Below are 27,147 nucleotides of genomic sequence, written 5' to 3' on the forward strand. Positions count from 1 at the left end.
GACCCCTTTTTAAAAAATTTTGGCCAAAGGGAGACAGAGAGAGAAAGTGAGAAAGTAAGCCACCTGGTCTGGGATCTAAATCGCAGTCAGCCATGTGGGAGTCCAACACTTTAACCAGCATGCCACATACTGCCCCCCTAAATTCCTTTTCTATGAGAACTCTTCCAATAGTTTCATAAATCCATAAAAATAATGATGTCTTTTTAGCACTGTATGTAAAGTTCTTTGTCTGGATTTTCTTACTTCATCTCCTGCTACTTCTCTATAAGCACTCAATCCTCTGCCTTATGTTTTGACACCTCTGCCTTGCATATGTACTTTCCTTTTATGTAATTATTTTTTCCTTAGGGTACATGCATTCACAGGGTGGAGAGAGAGAGAGAGACAGGGAGAAGGAAAATGAAAAGTCAACGCCCCCTTTAAGGGAGATGGCTATACTGCAATTCCTTCTCCATTCTCTCCTGGGGATTTTGGACATGCACACATGTGCCCAGTGTGATTTTTCAAGCTGCTGGGTCCAGGACTTGCATCATAATGTGCCATGTGGAAATCCAGTGCCTTAACCAGCAAGCCATCTGCTGGTCTCTCTGTAAACCTGCTTATCTGCATTGTAAGCAGCTGAGTGAATTGAGACGTTGGGGAAGTACTTACCCGTTTATGCCTAAATTTTCTGATCTGTAAAAGAGAGATGATAAGAGTAGAGATAATAGTGGCGATGACAATAAATATGTTAAGTACCTAAACAATATTGCCTACAATATTTAAATATACAATATTTTTGCTATGATGATGATGCAGATATTTACAAGGATAATTATAGCAATGATGTGTATTTTCTCTTTTTTTAATCCCTAACATAAGTGTACGCCTGGCACATGTGCTAAATTAATGTATATTGAATTTTACTATATTCATAAATGTACAATGTGGCAAATAAAAGATTTTTCACAATGTGTTTTATTTATCTTTCTCCTACAGGAGAATCCAAGCGAAGAAGATGCTGCAATTGTAGACAAAATACTGTCTTCTAGAACTATAAAAAAGGAAGTAAGTAATGGTACATTATATTTTACACCTATGTATTCCATGGCCTGTTTAAGAATCACAATGATTGATTTTATTTTCTTAGATATCACCTGGAGTGATGATTGATACAGAAGAGTTTTTTGTAAAATACAAGAATTAGTAAGTATTTGGATTAGAAAAATAATAGAAAAATACTGATTTAAATAAAATTAATAACATATAAATCTGTTAAAATTATTATTTTTATTTTATCTGTATTTTATTATAATTGCATCAATTCTTAAAAATCAACAAGAAGTGAGAAGGCATAACTTAAGGCACTATTTAAAACCTTTCATGTTAAAATGGAATAATTTTTTTTTGATTACTACACCAAAATGCTGGAAGCTTTGAGGTTTTATAGATTATAAACATTATTTATTATATTCCTGTTGTCAAATTTTTCAGATTTTATTCTTTTTGAATAAAATATGAGTGTTATGTTATTGCATCAAGTGTACACAATATGATGCTTTGACTAAAGTTCTTCATTTTAATCTTGTATATAGTGAAATAAGTTATAGGAGTGAGTGCTAATTTTGGGACAGTTATTTACTCTTCTTTGTATGCTTTTCAGCTTTTCTCAAAATAAGTTAGCTCTTTGATTATGACTAAACTGTTACACTGAAGAAAATAAAAGATAAATCCCATCTTACTGTTACAGTTTTGATCAGTTTACCACTTTTTTTGTATATAGCTAATTGTAGACCTTTAAACTACAATCTTAGGATATAGTGATCACAGTGGCTTTATTTTATAAACTGTATGGGGGTCTATTGAAATTAAATGAAGTGATAAACTTTGAAGGTAATATTATGTATTGGATTTATGATTAAAAAACATCTTACAGAACATGGTTTTCTATATAATTCTAATATATTGCTTTTATAAAAATTTTAGCTCCTATCTTCACTGCGAGTGGGCCACAGAACAGCAGCTTTTGAAAGATAAAAGAATCCAGCAGAAAATCAAACGATTCAAATTGAGACAAGCACAAAGAGCACATTTTTTTGCAGACGTAAGAAAATATAATTAAGACAATTATATTTTGGACTCTGAACACATGTAGTATTATTTATCAAAAATTTAAGTATTTTAAATATTAAATTTCTAGCATTAATAGTTGAATATAAATGCTATCTACATAGACTGTTTTTCTTTCCCCCACATTACCTTGGAAATTTATTGAAACAGAAGTTAATAAATTAGGACAGTGGACAATGGTGGTATTTTTTAAATTAGAGTGTATTTCGGTGTTCATTGTTGAACGCATTACTACCACAAATGCCTCTCCCTCCTCTGATTTTTTTTCCTTACAAAATTTTTTTTTCTTATTAAAAAAAACCCTCAAAACACTTTTAGAGGAGTAGTTTTCAGCTCTTATTTATTTATTTTTTTGTTTTTAGGTTTTGTTTGGTATAGGGCACATGCACTGACTGGAGAGAAGGAAAGTGAGAAATCACCTTCCAGAGGGGGGTGGTCATGCTGCAGTCTCTTCCCCTCCATTCTCCTCTTGAGAGATCTTGGGGACATACACATGCACCTGGTGTGATCTTGAGGCTGCCTGGTCTGGGACTTGAACTGTGGCCAGTGATGTGAGAGTCCAGCACCTTTACTACCACGCCACTGCTGGCCTCCATCTAATTTTAATTTTATATATTTTTAATTTTATTATTATTATTTTTTTAGTTTTTTTTTTTTTTCCATAGGATATATGCACTCACCAGAGAGAGAGAGACATGGAGAGAGGGAAAATAGGAAATCACCCTCCAAGGGAGGTGGCCATGCCACAGTTCCTTTTCCTCCATTCTCCTCTTGGAATTTTGGGCATGCATACTCATGTGCCCAGTATGATTTTTCAAGCCGTCTCATCCAAGATTTGAACCTCAGCTGTGTTGGAGTCCAGCACGTTAGCACCATGCTGCCTGCTGGCCCCTTGAAAATGTTTACTTTTTTATTTTGAACAAAGTAGTTACAAAAATATTATAGGTTTTCACATTTATTTTAACTTAATTTTCCAAATGTTAAGATTTTGTTTGCTTTATCATTTGTATTCATTTTCTCTTTGTCTCCATCTGGAACTTTGTCTATTTGTCTCTTGCACTCACTTATTGTTTCTTAACCACTTTAAAGTAAGTTGCAAAAGCTTCATTATTTATTTCCTTCAAACAAACACATTATCTTACATAAAAACAGTAGTCCAGGACTTGAACTGTGGTCAGCCATGTGGGAATGCAATACCTCAACCATCATACCACCTACTGTCCCCAAAGCATTATTCTTAGTGAATCATATCTGGTGCTACATGATCCCTATTTGTCCCCGTAGTGGTGGTTAACTTTGATTACTAAATTAAAGTAGTACCCAGCAGATTTCTCATGTAAAATTATGTTTATTCCCTTTGTAATACTAAATTCACCTAAAAAATTTGGTGATTCTAATGATCTGTCGGTTTATGGATGCTGGCAGATCCTTCACCTGTTTACTGTGATACAATACAGACGTTCCCAATGAACTGAAGGTTTTTAGAAATAATAATCTTTAATATTTCTCACCTCACTTAGATATAATAACATAAATAAGCCATGTTGGGTTTCTTTTTTTTCCTTTTAACCAGTGAAGGATTTTTGTTTTGTTTTGTTTTGTTTTTTATTAAGATATATTTGACAAAGGTTGTTTTTCTACATATATATATATATTTTGTTTGTTTGTTTTGTTTTGTTTTGTTTTGTTTTTGGCATTTGCGTGAGATTTGCTATAGGGTGCCAGAGAGATGGAGAGAGAGGAAGTGAGAGATCACCCCCCAGGGAGGTGACTATGTCACAATCCCTTCTCCTCCATTCTCCTCTTGGGATTTCGGGAACGAATGCATATGTACCCAGAGTGAGTTTCAAGCCACTGGGTCCGGGAGTCTAATGCCTTAACTACTATGCCACCTGCTGGCCTAAGGTTATTTATATTTAAAGTGCATAATTTGATGACTGGGTATACATTGTGAAATAATCACCTCTAACTAAGTAACATGCCATTACCTCAAGTAGTTTCTTTTTTGCTTTCCTTTGTTTCTCTTTCCCTCCCAAATTACCATTTTGGTATCGGGCAATCCTCTTTGTTATTGGGTATGTCCTATATAAAAACATAGGAATGATAGTATCACTCCAGAAAGGTTTAAGATAGTGAAGAGAACTAAAGGCAAGGCACTGTTGTACTACAACATTTATAGGTTAAGCAGAGAAGAAGGGGCAGCACCAAAAGTTGAGATGTGCAGCCAAGAAACAAGAATCTATTCAGAAAAGAAAGGAATGAGGGTAAAAAAAAAGGGGTATGGCAAAACAGTGAGCTTCAAAAACCATGTTTTTGTACATTTGGGGCTTGGAATTTGGGTTAAAATTATGGCAAATGATAAGAGATGAGGCAAAGGAAAAGTTTTTTATTCCACACAACCTAATGTGGAACTGATTCACAAGCAGGGAAGAATCAGTGAAGGATACTAAGCAAGAAAACAATATATAAGATTTATGTTTGAGAAAGTCACTCTGGGGACAATGTGAAAACCAGATGAAACAGAGGCCAGACAGCAGTTGGAGGACCAGTTAGGAGGTTATTTATAAAGGTCCAAGAAAGAAGTGATAAGTGAGTAAGAAATAAAGGAGGAACCAATCTGAGTTAGAATTAAAAGTAGATTCTGTACACCTTAAAGAAATCTTTAAGGAACTTACCTTCTAGAGTAACCTAGTTGTCTAGAGTACCTTATTCTGTTAGTGCTATTTAGTTGGTAATATTATTTATAACATGGTGATTCATAATATCTGGAAATTAAATGAGAAGAATTTCATTTTTTAGAATCAATGGAAACCAACTTTCATGTTTATTCTAAAGGAACTACTAGTAGATTTGTCCTTATGTTTATTCTTTTACTTCTTTGTCAAATATCACTTTTTAATTTTAGATGGAAGAAGAACCATTTAACCCAGACTACGTTGAAGTAGACAGAGTTTTAGAAGTTTCTTTTTGTGAAGATAAGGATACTGGTGAGGTAAATAATTTGGTAAAAATATTTAAGTTAAGTGATAACCTAAAACTTTCCAAAATATTAAGACCTAGTACTTTTTAAGAGTTAAGGCCTAAAAAATTGTTTCATTGATTTTTGACATAGGATAGTATATTTAAACTATTTCTAACTTTTCTCTTTTTAAATTATTTCTTACTGTTCTCTTTTTCAAAATGATAAAATGAAAAATTTTTTTACAGCCCGTTATTTACTACTTAGTAAAATGGTGCTCATTGCCATATGAAGATAGTACTTGGGAACTAAAAGAAGATGTAGATCTTGCAAAAATAGAAGAGTTTGAACAATTGCAAGCTTCAAGACCTGATACAAGACATTTGGTAAGAACCTGTCTTAGCCAGCTAAAATCTTAGCATGTTTGTTTAGCATGTTTAATGTTAACCTAGAATTTTAAATTTAGTCCTTGGTACACTATTAATATTGTATTCTTTTTACTTTCTACATAACATTGTGTGTATATTAATCTAGCTGTTCATTCATTAGTAGATGTCTCAGTTTTTTGCTATTAGAAATAATGCCACATTAAACATGAAGCCTTTGTACAAATTTCTGTGAGATAAATTTAAAGTGTAATTACTTTGTCAGAGCATATGTGTATTTAAAACTTTGATTAGTATTTCCTTCCAAATTTCCCCTTAGAAAAGTTGCTCCACTCAGTATGTTTATCTCAATCTCTGGAATTTAAAATTTTCTCACTAGTCTTTCTCTTAGATTGCTTATGTAAATAATAATATCAGTTCTAGCACCAATCTAGAGTTTTCAGTTCTTTATTTAAAGACAAATCCATATTGTACTATGTTTTCCTTCTTTCTGTAAACCAGTTATTTCTCCAGGAATTGTATTGTTTATCTATTTCTATAATAGTTTTTTTTTTTTTTCTAGAAGAACCTTTTATGTAGAATATTGTTAAAGGCTTGTGTAAATTACTTATACTGATTTCTTATTGACTCCATGCATCTCTCTCCCTCCCCTGCTCCCTCAAACCCAACCTCTCCCCACTGGAAAAAAAAAAAAAAAAAAAACTCAGTAGATGATTGATTTTCTCTTCAGTAAAGAAGGAATAGAGTATTAGAAGGTTGTAGCAAATTGTGATATTGCTAATAGTTATTTCGTTTTTTTACATTCTCTCAGACATGAAATTGTTGTTGTATAAATCTAATTTTGGTATCCAACCAAGAAATTCACACTGAGGAGACATGTTGTAATTTTATTAAATATTTTGTCATGTCCTATTTCAAATATAATTTGGTCATAGAAATTTCTTTCTTCCCCAAAGAGCACAAGAATGAGAGATAGCACACCCGCCCCCCCATAGGGTCTTGACACCATGATCCACCCCAAGCCTCAGCCAGTGCCAGATCATGGACACATGCATGCCTGGCATACTCAGGGAGGTCTTTGGACATAAATCAGAAACTTTCTCATTTGAGTCAGCCTCATAGAACATTGTGTTTTAATTATTGCACCACCATTCAGTGCCCCCACTTATTTTCACCGCTAAATGTTTTTTCTTGAATCAAAAAATAGAAGTGTCATTTAGTTAAAAGACTGAGTATGGGGATGTCATGAAAGTTTGGGTAGAGACTATGTAACCAGACCTTTGGTCTCATCAAGTAAGCTACTATTTCAATTAGTGGTTCTCAACTAGGGGTATACGTCAAAATCTCTTGGAGCTTTTTAAAAATTACAAATGCCTTAGTTGTATAGTATATTCCCTGATAATGAGGGCTCAGCCAATGTAATTAATCCCTTTAATTAATGTAAAATTGATGACAATAATGCTAGTCTGTTATAGTTAAATCATGTAGGAGGTAAGTGATTTTTTTTTTGCTAGTCTGTTATTGTTAAGTAAATAGCATATAAATCATGTAAAGTATTTTTAATGATCTATAAATGAATTTTCTCCCTATCTCAAACTAATGAAATATGAATAGTGATTAGACTGCTGAAAGGGAGCCCATTGAGAATATGATTTAATATAGAAATTCTTTTAAGCAACAATTAAAATATTATATGTTCATTATTTTAAAGTTCATTGGTTATCATTAAGAAATATTTTCTTTAATAAAGCTTGATTGTATTAGGTAGCAGTATAGCTTCATGAACCAGTTATTTTTTCATTACTGATAACCTATTTTATTGTTTCATGTATAATTACCATATACTTACCCTGATCACCCTAACAGTTTTTAGAAGTGTAATTTTATTGATTAGTAGCTGTACAATACAATTTTAGACAGTAGAAAAACTTCTGCATGTTTCTCAGTAATTTATGTATCCTGATACCTAGACCCTAAAATTTGGGACCTAGGATATTATCTCTCTACCTAGTCAGCAACCTTCAGAATATTTATATCTTAGCTGCCCAGAATCAATTTGTGATAGATTTTTTTATCAATGAGGAACGAAAATTATTGAATATATATACGTACATGTAAATGAATTAAAATTTAATATATAATGTTAAGCTTTCTAGATTTCTTTTAGAGGAAACACTTTGTACCATGATTATCATAAGTGATATTGTGGTTAAAAGTAGTAAATCTGGGGACCATCAGGTGGCGTAATGGCTACGTTACTGGACTCCCATGTAATTGACCGCGGTTCAGGTCCCATACTCGGTGGCTTAAACTCACACCAGGTGCACGTGATTGCATACCCAAGATCTTGAGAGAAGATTGAGGAGGAGAGATTGCAGCATGGCCATCCCTGCTGGGGGGTGATTTCTCGCTTTCTGTCTCTCTGTCTTTCTGGTGAGCGCACGTGCCCATAGCAAAAACCTCTCCCAAAAAGAAAGTAGTAAATCTGTATGGGAGATTTAAAATCTATGTGAGAAAAATCTGATATGCACTATTCTTCCTTTTTAGATAGCTTTATTGAGGCTGAATTGACATATAATAAACTGCACATATTTAAAGTACAGTTTTGTATGTTCTGGCATATGAAACCCTCATCCTAATCAAGCTAATAAGCTATCATTCCCAAAAGCTTTCTCATGTTTCTTTGTAACCCCTCCCTCATAAATCTTTCCTTTCCCCACTTTCCTTCCTAAAGAACTACTGATCTTTATATTGCTCAATTACTTTTTGTTTTCTGTAATTTTACGTAAATAGTATATACTTTTTCTTTCTATTTTTTTGAAATAATTAATTATTTATTTTATTTATTCATTTAATTTTCATTTTGACCAGAGAGAGACAGAGGGTGAGAGTGAGAGAGAGGAAGTGAGAAAGCAAGCCACCAGATTCAGGACTTGAACCCTGGTCAGCCATGTGGGAGTGTCCAGCACCTTAACCCACCACGCCACCTGCTGGTCCCAGTATATACTCTTTTTCATATATCTTATTTCATAAGCATAATTGTTAGTCGTTACATGTGTCTACTTCATTCCTTTTTATTACTAAATAGTATTTGTTGTACTATAATGTCCCACAATTTGTTTATCTGTTCACCTGATGAATATTTATGCTGGCTATTAGAAATAAAGTTGCTGTGAACGTTAGTGTACAAGTCTTTGTATAAGCATATACTTTCATTTCTCTTGAGTAAAAATCTGTAAGTAAAATATCTAGGTCATATGGGAGATGTATGTTTGACGTTTTAAGAAACTGCCAACATTTTTCCAATTGTCAAACCATATTACATTCCCACCAGCAGTGTATAGGAGTTCTGTTGTTTCACACCCTTGCCAGCACTTGGTATAGCCACATTTTAAAAAAATAATTATATATTTTAAAATTTTTATTTATTCATTCATTTGTTTTCATTTGACCAGAGACAGACAGAGAGAAAGAGAAGGAAAGTGAGAAGCAAGCCACCAGGTGGTCTGGGACTTGGGACTCAAACGATGGTCAGCCATGTGAGAGTGTCCAACACCTTAAACCATGCCACCTGGTAACTCCAGTATAGCCACATTTTTTAATCTTAGCAATTTCATTAGATTCATAATGGTGTGATACTGTAGTTATAATTTTTATTTGTATTTTCCTACTGATTAATAATGTTGAACATCTTTTTGTGTATACATTTGCCATTAGGCTATCTTCGTTAATTAGGTGCTTGTTCAAATATTTTGTGTATTTTTAATTATTTGTTTTCTTATTAAAGCTTTAAGAATTGTTTATATATTCTAGATAAAGGATTTTTATTCCGTATATTATTTATTTGCATATATTTTCTCATATTCTTTAGCTTTCATTTTCATTATCTTAACAGTCTTCCATAGACCAAAAGTTCTTAATTTTTATTAAGTTCGGTTTATCTTTCAATGTCAATTGTATTTTTGGTTTATCTAAGAAATAGTTCCATAACCCAAGTTCACAAAGATTTTTCTCCTTCTGGAAATTTTTTAGTTTTAGATAATATTTATGTCTGTTACCCATTTTGAGTTAATTTTTGCATGTAGAGCAGAGTGTGAATCACAGTTTATTTTTGCTCATGAGTATCTAATTGTTAAAGCACTATTTCTTCAGAAAACTTTTTCCACTGAATTGCATTTATTTTTATAAAAAAAAATCAGTTAGCATAATAGCTATGTCGCTGGACTCCCACGTAGTCTACCGTGGTTCGTGTCCCGGACCCAGTGGCTTAAACTCACGCCGGACGCATGTGTGTGCGTGCCCAAGATCCCGAGAGGAGAATGGAAGAGAAGGGATTGTGGCGTGACCATCCCCCCTGGGGGGTGATTTCTCACTTTCTATCTTTCTGTCTCTCTCTCTCTCTGTGTTTGACGAGCCCATGCGCCCTATAGCAAAAAAAAAAAAAAAAAAACTTCTTAAAAAAAACAGTCTGTTCACCTAAATACCTGTGGGTTTATTTTTTATAAGCTTTAATGTTCCACCTTTTTTTTTTATCTTTACATCAATTCCACATAGTCTTGATTTTACAACTTTCATAACCTTGACTTAAAATCAGTCAGTGTAAGTTCTCCAGCTTCATTCTTCTTTTTCAAAGTTGTTTTTAGCTGTTCTAGTTCTTTATATTTCCATATGCTTTTAGAATCAGCTTTTCAATTTCTACAAAAACCTTCATGGCATTTTGGTTGTGTTTTGAATCTGTTGTTTGATTTTGGGAAGAATAAAAATGTTAAGCATCTTAATTCATGAACATGACATATTTCCCTCCATTTATTTACTCTATTTTTTTAAGTGTTATCTAGCTTTAAATATACTGGTCTTATACTATATTTGTCATATTTATTCCTAACTAGTGTATATTTTGAATGCCATAATAAAATAGCTATTTTTATTTATTCATGATTTTTGTTACAATATAGAATATGATTGACTTTGGTATATTGATTTCATATTATGGAGTCTTGCTAAAATCAGTATTTAGTTTTGTTTTTTTGTAGTCCACAGAATTTTTTATATAGACAAATCATCTTCTATGAATATAGAAGGTCTTCCTTTCCAATCTTGCTTTCATCTGTTTTTCTTTCTTGATTACACTCTTGGAGGCTACAGTACAGTGTCGAATAGAAGTAGAGGGACACACAGAGGACATCTTTGCCTTATTCCTGATCTTAAGAGGAAAGCATTCCGTCTTTTACCTTTAATTATGATGTTAACTTTGGCTTTTTCATGGATGCTCTTTAACAAGTTGAAGGAGTTCTATTTAGAATTTGAAGAGAGCTTTTTTTTTTTGGAGAGGTTTTTGCTATAGGGCGCTTGAGCTCGCCAGACAAAGAGAGACAGATAGAAAGCAAGAAATCACCCCCCAGGGGGGGATGGTCACGCCTCAATCCCTTCTCCTCCATTCTCCTCTTGGGATCTTGGGCACGCACGCTCACGCGTCTGGCGTGAGTTCTAAGCCACCGGGTCCAGAACGCGAACTGCGGTCAACTACGTGGGAGTCCAGCGACATAGCCATTACGTTAACTGCTGGTTCCCTGAAGAGAGCTTTTTATTAAGAATGGATGTTGAATTTTTTAAATATGTTTTCTGCATATGAAATTATCTTATTTTTGTTTTAAAATCTGTTGAGCACATTGATTAATTTAAAATTTTAAATCTTTTTTTCTTGTAAAAACCATAGTCAGTCCTTATGTACTCTCCTTTTTATATATTGTTAGATTCCATTTCGTAGAATTTTGTTAAGAATTTTTATATCTCTGTTCAAAGGCTATTAGCCTATAGTTTCTTTTTCTGAATTTGGTTATCAGGGCTTCATAAAATGAGCTAGGAATTACATATTCCTATTCATCTTTACCAAAGAGATTTTTTAGAATTAATTTTTTTCAAGAATTATTTACTTATTTACATTTGTTGTTGTTATTATTTTAATTTGAGCAAAGAGAGACAGAGAGACAGAGGGAAAGTGAGAAAGAAAATCCACCACATCCAGGACTTGAACCACAGTTGGCCATGTGAAAATCTAGCGCCCTTAACCACCATGCCACCTGCTGGGCCCAGAATTAATTTGATATTTAAATGTTAGGTTAAATTTTATTATAACATTGTATACTGTTATAGGATTATTTTTTTTTAACTCATGATAAGAGAATATGTATGTACACCAGCAAGAGAGAGAGGAGCACCATCCACAGGGTCTAGTTACACTGTGATCCCACTTCCTTAGTCCCCTAGTCCATTGGATCTTGGGCACATGCTTGTGTATGTGGCATGTCTCAGGTTGACTGGGCTGGGGATTTGAACCACAGTCACCATATAGGACCCAGCTTCTCTCAAGCACTGCACTACCCCTGTGCCACAGAGCTGTCCTGCTTGTAGGATTATTTCTAAAGCAGTGCTTTTTGCCATGAATAAGATGTATAGAAGATTTAAACGTCTGATATACATCATCTTTCCTTTGTTTTTTTCCATGAAGGACCGTCCTCCCTCTAATATTTGGAAGAAAATAGATCAATCCAGGGACTATAAAAATGGCAATCAACTCAGGGAATATCAACTGGAAGGACTCAACTGGCTCTTGTTCAATTGGTACAATAGGTAAGTAGTATATCTTAATAGAAAACATTTTAGAGTGTTTTGCTTCATAAAATGTACCAAAATATGTTGAGTGAAATAGATACTGATATGGCTGTACTGTTAATTGTCATGAAGTATTTATTATTTAAAGTAAGGTTATCTCAGCAAAATATGTAAATTATAATTTAGGATTTCATCTATAATTGCTTTCTTTATATGTGTACCAATCTGAATAGAAAAAGTTGGCATGTTGATTAATAATTTAAAAATACCTTTTCTAGAGTCCTAAATCATCTGCTATATTCTGGCGTCTTTCTTAGCTTATATTACTCTTTGCCAGTAATTGACCCTCGTTAGTGAGTTGTGAGCAAAGTACATGTTTGGAATTAGATCTCTTTATTTAATATATGTCTCTAATGAAATAGCTGACACATAAAAGATAAAACATGAGAACCCAGTAATGAATTACTTTTTCATTGTTATTATTTCTTTTTCAAGTTGTTCAAATTCTTTTATTGACCATATCTCATGTTCCTTATTGACATGAAAAGATAATTGCAAAAAAAGTATAGTATGATACTATGATTAAGAGAGAAGTTTACTAAGTAGTGTATGTAAAAGAGCAAATGAAGTCACTCTTATTAGTATTAATAGCAAAATTTAATGACACTTATTCAAAATCATTTTTCTTTGTTTTTACTTGTTACATGATTTTTTTTTTTTGAGTTGTTACACTTGATGACTCATACAACTCAGTTAGATGGAATGAAAAGACCCTGTTATCCCATGTAGCACTCTTCCCTTTGGTTTATATTTTCTAAATATTAGTCACTTTTCCTGGAACCCATCCAGGTAAAATAGTTAAAAATATTGGGCTGTCAGAAAAATCTATGCATCGGGAGCCAGCAGTTAGCATAATGGCTATGTCGCTGGACTCCCATGTAGTCGACCACGGTTCGCATCCCGGACCAGGTGGCTTAGAACTCACGACGGGCACGTGTGCACGCATGCCCAAGATCCCGAGAGGAGAATGGAGGAGAAGGGATTGCAGCGTGACCATCCCTTCTGGGGGGTGATTTCTCGCTTTCTGTCTCTCTGTCTCTCTCTGTCTGTCTGGTGAGCGCACGTGCCCTATAGCCAAAACCTCTCCAAAAAAAGAAAGAAAAATCTATGCATCACGACTTTTCTAACAACCCAGTATTTCTTTTAAGTTGTCTTCTCTGAACAGTACCCTTTCCCATGCCTACATTGCTATTTTAAACTTTAACTACTTTCCTTTTGCCATTTTTTCATAACCCTTCCCACTTTATTCTCTGTATATGTTTGCTTTACAGAGTAACACGGGGTAGGTGAACTCATTCAGGTTTTTGCTCAACATCAAATCTAAGCCTGCAGATATTTCACCATCCATACCATTGTTACCTGTCTTCATGTGTGAGAAGTTACAAGGTCGTTGTCCAGGCCCAAGGCTGCCACAACACTTGACATGCCATCTCACCTAGTCTTCTTAGAGCCTCACTTAAGTTGGTTATCATCCTTCTCTTTTGTATCTTCAAGCCATCCCTGATGATGATTATCATCCTTTCAGTCTGTGAACAAATTTGGGTTTAATCAATCTATTAAAAAAAAAAAAGATAAGTTTTTCTTGGCTTTGCTTTTCCTTCTGGCAACTTCAAGTCCTTTTTGTAACTTCTAGGCAAATTTCTAGGTAGAGTACCTTGTACTACCTCTCTTCATTTCTGCTTCTCTCATCTCTGCTTCTCTCTTGAATCTGCTGTAGTCTGGATTTTGTTTCTCTTTCTTCTCCGAGACTCATAATTTTCCAATCTGTGGGCTGTTTTTTAGCCCACATTTGTTCTATTTGCTCCATTGGACAGTAATTGGTATACCTCCTTTCCTTTAAACTTTTTTAGATTGTAACTACCAACAGCCTTCACAGCATGACTTTCTCTTAGCTCTTGATTACCTCTGTGACGATTCCTTTAAATAGTCTACTATTTGTCTTTCTCCACATGCCTTTTAGAAGTTTTTTTTATTTTACTTGCCCCAGGTCCTATCTCTAGCTTTTTTGTCATATTACATGTTCATTCTCCCTAAGACATTCTTTACACTCCTATATATCTTCACCTAGCAATAATATTCTCATGGTCCCATTTTTATCTCTTAAGACCTTGTTCTCTGGTTCATATTCCTGCTTGCCTCTTGCTCCCTGAATGTCTCTGCCAACAAAACAGATTCAAAATTTAATATTATAATAATGTCCTAATTCTGGCATTTCAAATTTGTTCTTCCTCTGTGTTTTCCATCTTGGTTAATAATAGCACAACTTATTATTTACCCCGACTATAATCTGTCATCCTGCCCTCCATACATCTAGTTGAGGACTAGATCCAGTTTATTCTAACTCAAAATTTAACTCTATATTCAGTTTTCTCCTCTTAGTCCAGGTGTCCCCATTTTCTACCCTCTGTTATGGTTTCCCAACTGCTGTTATGGTACTGTCTCAACTTCTTACCCTCTGTTATCCACAATATCATCAGAGTAAACTTAAATATAAACCTAATTTCATTGTTTGTTTGTTTGTTTTTTTTTTAAAGATTTCACTGATTCCCATTCCACTGATTTCTAACTTTTTTTTATTTATGACCCCTACTTGTCTCTATAATTTTTCCTCCTTTTACTCTTCCCTGTAAGCCATATTAAAAAGTTTGGTCCCAAGTTGATAATGTTCTTTATTCTTTACACTTCTGCTCCTTTACTGTGTCCTGGCAAAACCCTACTCATTACTGGTCTCTTATCTGAAGGAAGTCATCTGTCTAACTAGAATTTGACACTTCTCTGAACTTCTGTAATAAACTTTTTACTGATGATTTTTCAGCTGGCCACTGATTATAATCATCTTGGAGCTTATTTTTTAAATTACAGCTGATTTGATTTTACTCCATACACATTGAATCAAGAACATGTTTACTCCATACACATTGAATCAAGAACATGTAGAGAAATGACTTGGTTATCTGTTTCATTCAAGCTTTATAGACTTTTCTAATGTCTAGACATGGTGCTTTATTCTGTGATTGCACTTTGCATGATTGCACTTTACTCATTTGCCTGTGAGCTTCTCTAATGGATATAATTCCCAACAAAGCATATAATATGTTCTGTTTCTTTTGTACCTTATCTTCTCTTACTGTGAGAATATGTTGTTTCTTTTGTACCTTATCTTCTCTTACTGTCCTGACATATAGAAAGTAATTAAAAATGCTTCCTGAATAAATAATATTTTTAGTTTGCCTTGTTCATGCTTTTCACTCTAAAAAATATCAAACATTTAGGAGGTACTTTTACTTTAAAACTACAAATATCTTCAGTTTTCCCTTTTTCAGGATTATAATAAAATTGTAATCTTGAGTCTCCTTTATTCTTCAGCAACTTCTATGTCTTTATAAATGAAAGTATTTTTATTTTATCTTTGATTATTTTTGTATATTTATGTTTTAAAATATTATAGTATATCGAGAAACCCAATGTATACATGGATAATATATTTGTTTATTTCAGGCGAAACTGCATTTTAGCAGATGAAATGGGTCTTGGCAAAACTATTCAATCAATTACATTCCTCTACGAAATCCTTCTGACTGGTATAAGAGGACCTTTCCTGATTATTGCTCCACTTTCTACGATTGCAAACTGGGAGAGAGAATTTCGTACATGGACTGACATTAATGTTGTGGTTTATCATGGGAGCCTGATCAGCAGACAGATGATACAGCAATATGAGATGTACTTCAGGGATTCACAGGTGTGTTATTGATGATTTTATTTATTATTTGAAAGGTAAGGACTAAAAATGATAAGCATTATGTACCAACTCTAAATCTAGCATAGATTTTAATGACCTACTTAGATCTTAGTTTAAACTTTTTAATTTATCATATTTTACAATAAATTTCATTAGCTAAAAGAATAGTGACAAAAAGTTAGTTTACTAATTTATTCAGATGTACAGATTTGTTCATAACCCTTAATTTTTCAACTAGAATAATTCTTTTACTATTTTTTGGGGGGGGGTTGTTTTTTTGTCATATGGTACATGTACTTGCTGGGAAGAGAGAGAAGGCAAGTGAGAAATCACTCCCCCGCCCCCCCCCCAGAATGAATGACCACACCACAATCCTTTCTCCTCCATTCTCCTCTTGGGATTTTAGGTACACATGCACAGCACCTGGTGTGATTTTTCAAGCTGCCAGGTCCAAATCTCAAACCTCAGTCAATCATGTGGAGTCCAGTGCCTTAACCACCTACCACCTCTGGCCCCAGTACTTTTTTTTCTCTTAAACCTTTTTATTTGGTTATTGTTATTTTAATTTTTGCTATAGGGTACTTGTACTTAACAGAGAGAGACAGAGAGAGAGGGAAAGTGAGAAAGCAAGGCATCAGGTCTGGACTTTAACCTTGGTGGGCCATGTCAGAGTCCAGCACCTTAACGACCATGCCACCTGCCTCCTCCACTACTTATTTTTAAATAAGCATTAAATTTATTTATTTTTTTTATTTATTTATTTATTTTTGGGGGGAGATTTTTCACTGTAGGGCGCGTGCGCTCGCCAGACAGACAGAGAGAGACATAGAGACAGAAAGCGAGAAATCACCCCCCAGGGGGTATGGTCACGCCGCAATCCCTTCTCCTCCATTCTCCTCTCGGGATCTTGGGCACGCACGCACACGCGCCCGGAGTGAGTTTTAAGCCACCGGGTCCGGGACACGAACCGCGGTCGACTACGTGGGAGTCCAGCGACATAGCCATTACGCTAACTGCTGGTTCCCAGCATTAAATTTATTTTTACAATAAAAACTGTCTCTCTGGTTGTCCCCCAACTTTTCTCCCTAAATTTTAGTGAACACCATGGTTTTAAATACCTGTTGAAGTGAGACCATAGGTTTTCTTTCATGTCTAATGGATGTTGAGTTTAGACACTTTTTAAAATTGGGTTTGTTTGCTTTGTGTACTCTATATGTGATACTAGCATACTTCCTTTTTAAGTTTTTGTTGTAGTTTGTGCATGCCAACCAGAGAAAGAGACAGAGGTGGGTGGGGAGTGAGAAATCATCTGAGGGATGGCCATGCCACAGTCCCTTTCCTCCATTCTCCTCTTGGAATTTTGGGCATGCACGAACAAAGGCCTGGCATGACTTTCAAGCCACTGGGCCCCAGAATTCAAACTGTGCAGTAGGCCATGTGGAATCCAGCTGCCTTAATATCCATGCCACCTGCTGGCACCATACCTCTGTCTTTTTCCTCTTAGGATTGATTGCTTCAGCAGTCTATTGATTCAGTGATTTTCCTCTCCCCTGGATCCTGGAGGCACATTTTCTATTTTACTTTGACCACTTTTTTGGAAAGAAAGGGTCCTACACAGATCATAAAACAAGATGAGGACAATGTAAGAAAGACTTTTCTAGCAGCAAAAACTAGAAAAACATGAAGTACCAAGTTGCAATCTTGAGTATTAATATAATGTTTTTAGATAAAAGTTTTTATTAAGAAATAAAATTAATAAACATGATTCATATAGAATTGTTCTTTTTAATTGAAAATGTTTCCTCAGAAGCACCTTAATATGTTATTTTTGTTTAATTCATTCTTCCATACTAAAAGAATCATTATAATGCATGGCCTGGTCATGTGATGTGACAGAAGTTGAAGTAAGATAAGTACATAGCCTTTTACTTTCGTCTCCCAATTATAACTTTTCTCTTTACTTTCATGAAACTGAAAATGAGTAAATTAGATGATTTTGTTACTGTAACCTCATTGTCCCTTCTGCTGCTGAGATTGAAACAATTACATTTATATCAAATTAAGCATCTATGTAATCATTCAGGTATTCTTTAGTTCTATTGAAAACTATTAACTTTTTATCTTTGGAGTCTATGACATCTTAGGTTATAGTTTGATTCTCTTCCAATAGTGTTTTATTATCTGTAATCATATTTGTAGAATTTTAAAGCTGTGTCATGTCATTAAAATGATTTGTTTGACCTTATTTTTCATAGAAGGCACAACTAAAATCCCAAGACTTTGAGGTTTTTAACAAAGTTACAATTTTAGTATATGTGAATTTGACATAAATATGATGGCCAGAAAAAGTTGAAAGATTTTTTTGTGTATAATAAAAGGATATTTATTTATTTATTTTATTTATTTAATCTTTTTTTGGAGAGGCTTTTTGCTATAGGGCGTGTGCACTCGCCAGACAGACAGACAGAGACAGAGAGATAGAAAGCAAGAAATCACCCCCTAGGGGGGACGGCCACGCTACAATCCCTTCTCCTCCATTCTCCTCTCAGGATATTGGGCACACACGTTACATGTTCCTGGCGTGAGTTTAAGCCACCGGGTCCAGGACTCGAACCACAGTCAACTACATGGGAGTCCAGTGACATAGCCATTATGCAAACTGTTGCTGCTAGCCATTTGGGATCCAGCCACATTAATCACCATACCCAATACTAAAATTTAATTAGCCAGATTTTATAATGATCATTCCTTTCTTCACATAACATTGTTATTACAATACTTAAGACACTTTACTCAGAAATATTTATTTGGATACAAGTATAATAATATAATTGCATGGTATAACTTTTGACACTAGTTTTGAAAAATAGCAATCTAATAACAGTTTAATGCTTAAACTCCATTTTGAGGGAGTGTGTATGCTGTAAAAATTTCAGTGAAAAATGTTTTGTAGCAGATGTCATTAGATGTACTTTTTTGCCATTTAACAGGAATAAAATATGCAATTAAGACATTTTAGCAAATTATATGATAATTTCTAGGGACGTATTATTCGCGGAGCATACAGATTTCAAGCCATCATCACAACTTTTGAAATGATTCTTGGGGGCTGTGGAGAGCTTAATGCAATTGAATGGCGATGCGTGATTATTGATGAAGCACATAGGTTGAAAAATAAAAATTGTAAACTCCTAGAAGGTCTGAAACTCATGAACCTGGTAAGTATTTTGATATCAGCAGTATTAAGTTTAATATTTAATTCAGTTTTTTAGTTCATAATAAAAGGTAATAGTCAAAGCATTAATGCTAAAACTTTATAAACACACACATACACACACACACACACACACACACACACACTCAAGGCAAAATCCTTTTTTTTCTGGAGAGGTTTTCACTATAGAGCGCGTGCGCTCGCCAGACAGACAGAGAGAGACATAGAGACAGAAAGCGAGAAATCACCCCCCAGGGGAGATGGTCACGCCGCAATCCCTTCTCCTCCATTCTCCTCTCGGGATCTTGGGCAGGCACGCACACACGCCCAGCGTGAGTTTCAAGCCACTGGGTCCAGGACGCGAACCGCGGTTGACTACGTGGGAGTCCAGTGACATAGCCATTCCGCCAACTGCTGGTTCCCTCATCTTTTTTTGATGAGATTTTTGCTGTAGGGTACATTCCCTTGCTAAAGAGACAGAGGCAGAAAACAAGAAATCATCCTCCACAGGGGATGGGCACAGTCGCTTCTCCTCCATTTTCCTCTCAGGATTTTGGGCACACACATGTACATGCACCTGGTGTGAGTTTCAAGCTGGGGACCCCGGACCCAAACCACCTTAAACTATGTGGGAGTCAAGCACCTTAATCACTATGCCACCTGGTGCCCTCAAATCTCATCTCTTTTCTAAGACTAAAGCTCTTTCTTCCAAAAATCTTAGTAATTATGTTCTAAAATTTAAAAATACCTCTGTAGAGTTTATACTGTAATTAAGAAACTAAGACCATAAATTTTAAGCTATCAATCTTTAATATTTTGTATTTATTTCTTTTTTATTTAATTTTTATTTAATATATTTAGTTTTTAAAATAGAGTTTGCTATAAGGAACATGATCTTACCAGAGAAAGACAGAGACACAGAGAGAGAGAAAAGTGAGAAAGTAAGTCACCAGATCTGGGACTCAAACATTGGTCAGCCATGTGAGAGTCCAGTCCCTTAACCACCATGCTACCTGCTGGCCCTAAGCTATCAATTTCTTAATTAAAAAAGGAAGCCCTTTTATCAAAGCTAAGACATTATTTAGATCAATTATGATAGAAAGAGTTCCTTCACAGTTCTACATGCTTAATGCATGTTGTTTATAATTAATGTTTTTTTTAAGAACACTTATTTAATTATTATTATTTTTAATTTGACCAGAGAGAGAGAAAGGGCAAGTGAGAAAGCAAGATGCCAGATCCAGGACTCAAACCACAGTCAGCTATGTGGGAGTCCAGCACCTTGACCACCACACCACTTGCTGGCCCCAATGTGATTTCTTAAAATTATCTTTATTAGTGTATTTACTTCTTCCAAATTAAACATTAATAATTCATTTAATTAGTTAACATTTTGGTTATTAAGATCACATAATCAGTGCATGAGTACTCAAACTAATAATTCAAATATAGTAGAACCACATTCAGTAAAAATTAAAGTGTTCCTTTTTACTCCCTTTTCATCTATGACCCACATCCAGTTTGGCTCCTTTCTCCAGTATTTATGGTTTGGCATGTATCTTTTTATATTTTTTTTTTTAAGATTTGCCTTAGGGTGTGTGCACTTAGCAAAAAGAGAGAAAAAGTGAGATATCACCATCCCAGGGTGGATGGCCACACCACAGTCCCCTCTCCTCAATTCTCATCTTAGAATTTTGGGCACCTGGGAACATGTGCCAGGAATGATCTTCAAGCCTCAGGTCTGGGACTCTAACTGCAGTCGGTCCTGTGGGAGTCCAGCACTTCATCCACTACAGTACCTGTTGTCCCCGACGTGTTTTTTTTTAGACCATTCACTAGCATATACATATACATGCAGATACATAGACATGTATACAAATATTTAATCTGGGAATTTAGAGGTGTTGTCAGATATAATTTTAAATTATAACAATTTGTACTATTATCTTTGAAAGTATTATTTATTTTCTTGTTACTATTATGTTTAATTTTTAATAGACTTCCAGTTTAGAAGCAAATTCCAGTCAGCCCTTTACATTCTTGAATTGTAACCTCAATTTTGATACACAAATATACAAAGGATGGTGTTTTTTGTTTTTTTTGTTTTTTTTTTTGAGACGTTTTTGCTGTAGGGCGCGTGCACTCGCCAGACAGAGACAGACAGAAAGCGAGAAATCGCCCCCCAGGGGGGATGGTCACGCCGCAATCCCTTCTCCTCCATTCTCCTCTGGGGATCTTGGGCACGCACCCACGTCTGGCGTGAGTTTTAAGCCACCGGGTCCAGGATGCAAACCGCAGTCGATTACGTGGGAGTCCAGCGACATAGCCATTATGCTAACTGCTGGTCCCCAAAGGATGGTTTTATACAAAAGAAGCAAATACCCTCTCTATATAGTTTATTTCTCTGAGAAGACCTAAAATGTGCTTCTAAAATTATTTAGAACATTTTAAAGAATGAATAGGTAAAAGTTAATAGCTTATAAAGTAAGCTATTAATAAGAATAATACAGAAGTTTTAAAACATGACTGAGAAAATACAGTACTAAAGATTTGTGGACAGAGATGTATTTGAGAATTATGTTCAGATAAACACTGAACATTTGATAACCTAAGTCAGCTTTACTAGAACTTTAGTAATTTGATATAAATTGTTCTTGATTTATGTAGGAGCACAAGGTACTTTTGACTGGCACACCTCTCCAAAATACAGTTGAAGAACTATTCAGTCTCCTTCACTTTCTCGAACCATTAAGGTTTCCTTCTGAATCAACATTTATGCAAGAATTTGGGGATCTGAAAACAGAGGAACAGGTACCCTTTTGCTCTTTGTAAATAAGTACCCTAAATTCCAGATCATGTATTTCTAACCAAAGACTCATTTGTATTATACATCTTTTTATCATATTTTACTCAGGTGCAGAAACTGCAGGCTATCCTGAAACCAATGATGTTGCGGCGATTAAAAGAAGATGTAGAAAAGAAGTTGGCCCCTAAAGAGGAAACTATCATTGAAGTAGAACTTACGAACATTCAGAAGAAATACTACCGGGCTATTTTGGAGAAAAACTTTTCATTTTTATCCAAAGGAGCTGGGCAAACTAATGTACCTAACTTGGTCAATACCATGATGGAGCTCAGGAAGTGTTGTAATCATCCATATCTTATCAAAGGTAACTCAGAAGGATCACAGCAAATGTTTTTCTTTCAACAAAGACTGTTGAATAAGTTAACAAAAGGCATCTACAGCCATAGTAGCTATTACTATTGTCCACACTGGTGTTTTGAGAGATTATAAGTATTATCAAAATCAAGGCCAATATTAACTACTTCATTACGGTGTCTCATGTTAGTACACCAAATTCCAAGAGCAGGAGCATGTTCAGTCAAACTTAGACTGGAATTTCTCCTCCACTTTAATCCTTTCATGGACCAAGACAACAAAACCTATCTTTGCACTTCTGTATTTACATTTTCTCTTTCATCTATTTACAGTTTAGGTATCGCTGTTAGTGTTTCAGTATTGGTGCTGTGGTCATGTTACTTTTTAAGGTTTTGTCAGGTTTATGACCAGTATTCTGTCTGTACAATTTGGATGTTTTCACTTACTCCTGGCAGTTTACTCCTCATCTGTTTATTTATTTATGTAGCTGAAATAACTCTTCAAATGCTATTACTCTTATGGCTAGGACAGGCCATAAGAACGGGATGCAGAAAGTCTCTTTAATTCTGATCTATACTCTGAAGATATGCATCAGGATCTATAACAGGACTTACTTTTGTTTTGTTTTGTTTTGCTATAGGGCATGTGCACTCATCAGAGAGGGAAAGTGAGAAAGTACCAGCCACACCATAATCCTTTCTCCTCTATTTTCTTTTCTGGATTTTGGGCACACATGCATATGCACCCAGCGTATTGTCCAAGCTGCCTTGTCTGGGACTCAGACTACACAGTTAGCCATGTGTGATCCAGCTGTCTTAACCACCAGGCCACCTGGCTGGCCCAATAGGACTCTTAATTTTTTCTTGTTTCCTTGTTATAACGCCTATAGACACATCCAGATTATGAACACCCATTATGAAATCTGTATAATACCAGAATAGTGATGGCCACTGTTACAATTAGTATTTAAATATTAAATATTTGTTTTCAAAATATGTGTGTTTATTCACCTGGGTTAGGCATCACAGTTTCACTGATTCTTTTCCTAATAGCATTCGTTAAACATTTAAGAAACAAATTTATATAAGGTATTATGTCATGTATCTGGGGAGATAAAAAGATGCTTAAAGTATTTTGTGTGACCTAAATGGAATTATGGGCTGGTGTTGTTGAGGATTTAGCCATAAACATAGATAATTGTAATATATGTATGAACCTACCATCAGAAAATTAAATACCTTACAGAAACACAGGGAAGCAATAATTCTGATTAAAAGAAAGCAGTTGAGAATTGTCTGCATTCGTGCATTACTGCTATCTTCTATTTCTTTTACAGGTGCTGAGGAAAAAATACTTGGGGAATTTAGAGATACATATAATCCAACTGCTTCTGATTTTCATCTTCAAGCAATGATTCAGTCTGCTGGTAAATTAGTCCTTATTGATAAATTGCTCCCCAAAATGAAAGCAGGAGGTCATAAAGTGCTCATCTTCTCTCAGATGGTTCGCTGCCTTGATATCCTGGAGGACTATCTCATACATAAAAGGTAAGGCATACTGTATACCGTTGGATTATGCTAAGTATGTGTCATCAAGGTTTGTGAGACCCTGTAGTGTAACACAACTTTACTCATATTTAAAATCTAAAAATAGATAAGGATTTTATAGATAAGAATCCATTTAAATCTGTAAGCAAAGATTGTTAAAGATTATGTGTTATATGTTCTCCTAACCTGCATATGTTGCAGTGGTAGGTGATCTTTTGTATGATCAGCTGAGGGGGCTCATTAAGAAAACTTTACAAATTAACAGGTATTTGTTGACCTAGGAATGGGTTTATTAGTGTACCTTTTACTTGATTAGTGTACCTCATAATACTTACACTTTTAATGGACTTAAATTTAAGATAGTCATCTTCAAAATTGAAATAAGTTATTCAAGAAGGCTTATCTATTTCATTGCTGTAATCAGAACTTTAAGTTATAATACTTTATTCTTACATGTTACATATAGTTTTGTTCATTCTTTAATTTTTTTTTCAATTTGTTTAATTTGGGCTTTTTTTTAAGTGCATGGCCTTAAATCTAATTGATATTTAAATCATTTGAATAGTTATCATAGGATATTTTATCAGAACATTAGGATTCTATCTGATATCAGCATATTAGTACAAAAGAATCAGAAATTTTTGCTTTAAATTTTAATTCAACAGATTTTTGACCATGTACGAATTTATATTATCACAGATTATGTAGCTCATTTTATTTTTTTATTATTCTTAGTTTCATTTTTATTTCAGTATTCCATCATGCAAGCCTCATTCCAAAAGTATATTATAGGATGAGTATCCCTAGTCCAAAAGGCCAAAATCAAGAATGCTTCAAAATTCAAAATTTTTTGTATGCTAGTATAACCAACTAGTGGAAGAAATCCACATCTGACCTCATGTGACAGCTCTCAGTCAAAATACTGTAATAAAAAAGTATTATATAAAATTGCCTTCAAGCTTTGTAGATAAGGCATATAAGAAACAAATTACTTTTATGTTTAGACTTGGATCTCATCCTCAAGATATCTTATTGCATATATACAAATATGCTAAAACCCAAAACATTTTTGGTTCCTAAAACCCAAAACATAGTTTTGGAACTTTGGTTCCAAGCATTTGGGATAAGGGATAGTCAACCTGTATTCTCAATTTCATGCTATATAAGTGATATGAACATTACATTGCAGTATTTCTAAAAAATAGCCATTTCTTCTGTCTCAGTACATGCAGAACTTCTTGCAGGAATGAAGTTTACATTTAATAAATTTCCTTTACAATGAATTTCATGGAAAATTCCTAGAAATTCCATATCTTTATTGTCATAGTAACTTTTAGAAATTAGACCATTTTACTGGTGCTGGAAATAACTGGAATTACTGCTGAATATCTAGTAAATCGTGTATGGAAAGGCTTGTCTCAAAACAGGAAATATGGCAGATGTCATATTCTTCTTAGCTACTAAGTTTTTATGTATTTTTTTAAGGTTTTATAGTTTTTTAATTTTTAAAATATTAAATGTGAAAGAATAAAATCAATTAAAAGATACTTGCCTTGTAGTAGTGACTATAAAGAATTCAACAGCATTCTACCATGCTGTCAGTACATAATAGTATACAAGCAAGTAATCAGTTGAGAGAACAACGTGGACTAAGGACAGCAAGAAACCTTCATAGACTTCTTGTATAAAGTCTTGTGAAAATCTTATGAAAAAGTAATCTGTTGGAACCAGCAGTTAGCGTAATGGCTATGTCGCTGGACTCCCACGTAGTCGACCGCAGTTCGAGTCCCGGACCTGGTGGCTTAAACTCACACTGGGCTCGTGTGCGTGCGTGCCCAAGATCCGGAGAGGAGAATGGAGATTGCGGCGTGACCATCCCCCCCGGGGGGGTGATTTCTCGTTTTCTGTCTCTCTGTCTCGTCTCGTCTGTCTGGGGAGCACACACGCCCTGTAGCAAAAACCTCTCTTAAAAAAAAAAAAAGTAATCTGTTGGCCCAGACTGGTAGTGTCATGGTTAAAGCAGCTGGATCCCACATGACCAACTCTGCCTTCTTGTCCTGGCCCAGTGGCTTGAAAAACACACTTGTGTGTGCATGTGTGCCCAAAATCCCAAGAAGAGCGTGGAGAAAAGGGGATTGCAGTGTGATCATCCCCTCTATGGGTGCATTCTCAGTTTATTTCTCTCACTATCTCTCTCTTCAGCTAGTGCAGGCACCCTATTGCAAAGTCTTCTTTAAAAAGCGAACCATATGAAACGTTTAGCAAAGTAGGTTTTTTTGTTTTTGTTTTTTGCTAAGGGCACGTGTGCTCACCAGAGAGAGAAGGACAATGAGAAATCATCCCCCAGGGGGGATGGCTACACCACAGTCTCTTCTCTTCCATTCTCCTCTCAGAATTTTGGGCATGCACTTACACACTCCCAGCGTTATTTTCAAGCCCCAGGGTAAGGGACTTGAACCATGCAATTTGCCTTGTGGGATTCAGTCGCTTTAACCTCTGTACCACCTGCTGGCTCAAATTCAGCAAAGTAATTTTTTTGTAAGAATTATTTTATTTAACTTTATTTATTTACTTACTTATATTTTAATTTGACCAGTGAGGGACAGAGCAAAAGAGAGGGAAAGTGAGAAAGCAAGCTGCCAGGTCCAGGACTTAAATTGTGGTTGACCATGTCACTGTCCAGTGCCCTTAACCACCATGCCACCTGTCAGCCCCCTAACAACGTAGTTTTTGGTTTTTTTTTTGTTTTCTTTTTTTTGGAGAGGTTTTCGCTATAGGGCGCGTGCGCTCGCCAGACAGACAGAGAGAGACATAGAGACAGAAAGCGAGAAATCACCCCCCAGGGGGGATGGTCATGCCAGCATTCTACCATGCTGTCAGTACATAATAGTATACAAGCAAGTAATCAGTTGAGAGAACAACGTGGACTAAGGACAGCAAGAAACCTTCATAGACTTCTTGTATAAAGTCTTGTGAAAATCTTATGAAAAAGTAATCTGTTGGAACCAGCAGTTAGCGTAATGGCTATGTCGCTGGACTCCCACGTAGTCGACCGCAGTTCGAGTCCCGGACCTGGTGGCTTAAACTCACACTGGGCTCGTGTGCGTGCGTGCCCAAGATCCCGAGAGGAGAATGGAGAAGGGATTGCGGCGTGACCATCCCCCCCGGGGGGGTGATTTCTCGTTTTCTGTCTCTCTGTCTCTCTCTGTCTGTCTGGGGAGCACACACGCCCTGTAGCAAAAACCTCTCTTAAAAAAAAAAAAAGTAATCTGTTGGCCCAGACTGGTAGTGTCATGGTTAAAGCAGCTGGATCCCACATGACCAACTCTGCCTTCTTGTCCTGGCCCAGTGGCTTGAA

The 27,147-nt window shown here is 35.3% G+C and overlaps 1 protein-coding gene across 1 annotated transcript in view; it reads left to right on the forward strand.

Moving 5' to 3' along the window:
* Positions 1–27,147, forward strand: part of CHD9 (chromodomain helicase DNA binding protein 9) — a 352,905-nt gene that overhangs the window by 225,624 nt on the left and 100,134 nt on the right. Inside the window, 11 exon segments of the mRNA XM_014587776.2 lie at positions 979–1,047; positions 1,130–1,185; positions 1,966–2,083; positions 5,015–5,101; positions 5,317–5,454; positions 11,963–12,084; positions 15,625–15,868; positions 18,910–19,086; positions 21,750–21,893; positions 21,997–22,252; positions 23,579–23,789. Coding sequence (XP_014443262.1) covers positions 979–1,047; positions 1,130–1,185; positions 1,966–2,083; positions 5,015–5,101; positions 5,317–5,454; positions 11,963–12,084; positions 15,625–15,868; positions 18,910–19,086; positions 21,750–21,893; positions 21,997–22,252; positions 23,579–23,789 — 1,622 coding nt within the window.

This window comes from Tupaia chinensis, unplaced genomic scaffold (genome assembly GCF_000334495.1).
Source record: "Tupaia chinensis unplaced genomic scaffold, TupChi_1.0 Scaffold000235_1, whole genome shotgun sequence".
NCBI classification, from domain to species: Eukaryota; Metazoa; Chordata; class Mammalia; order Scandentia; family Tupaiidae; genus Tupaia; species Tupaia belangeri.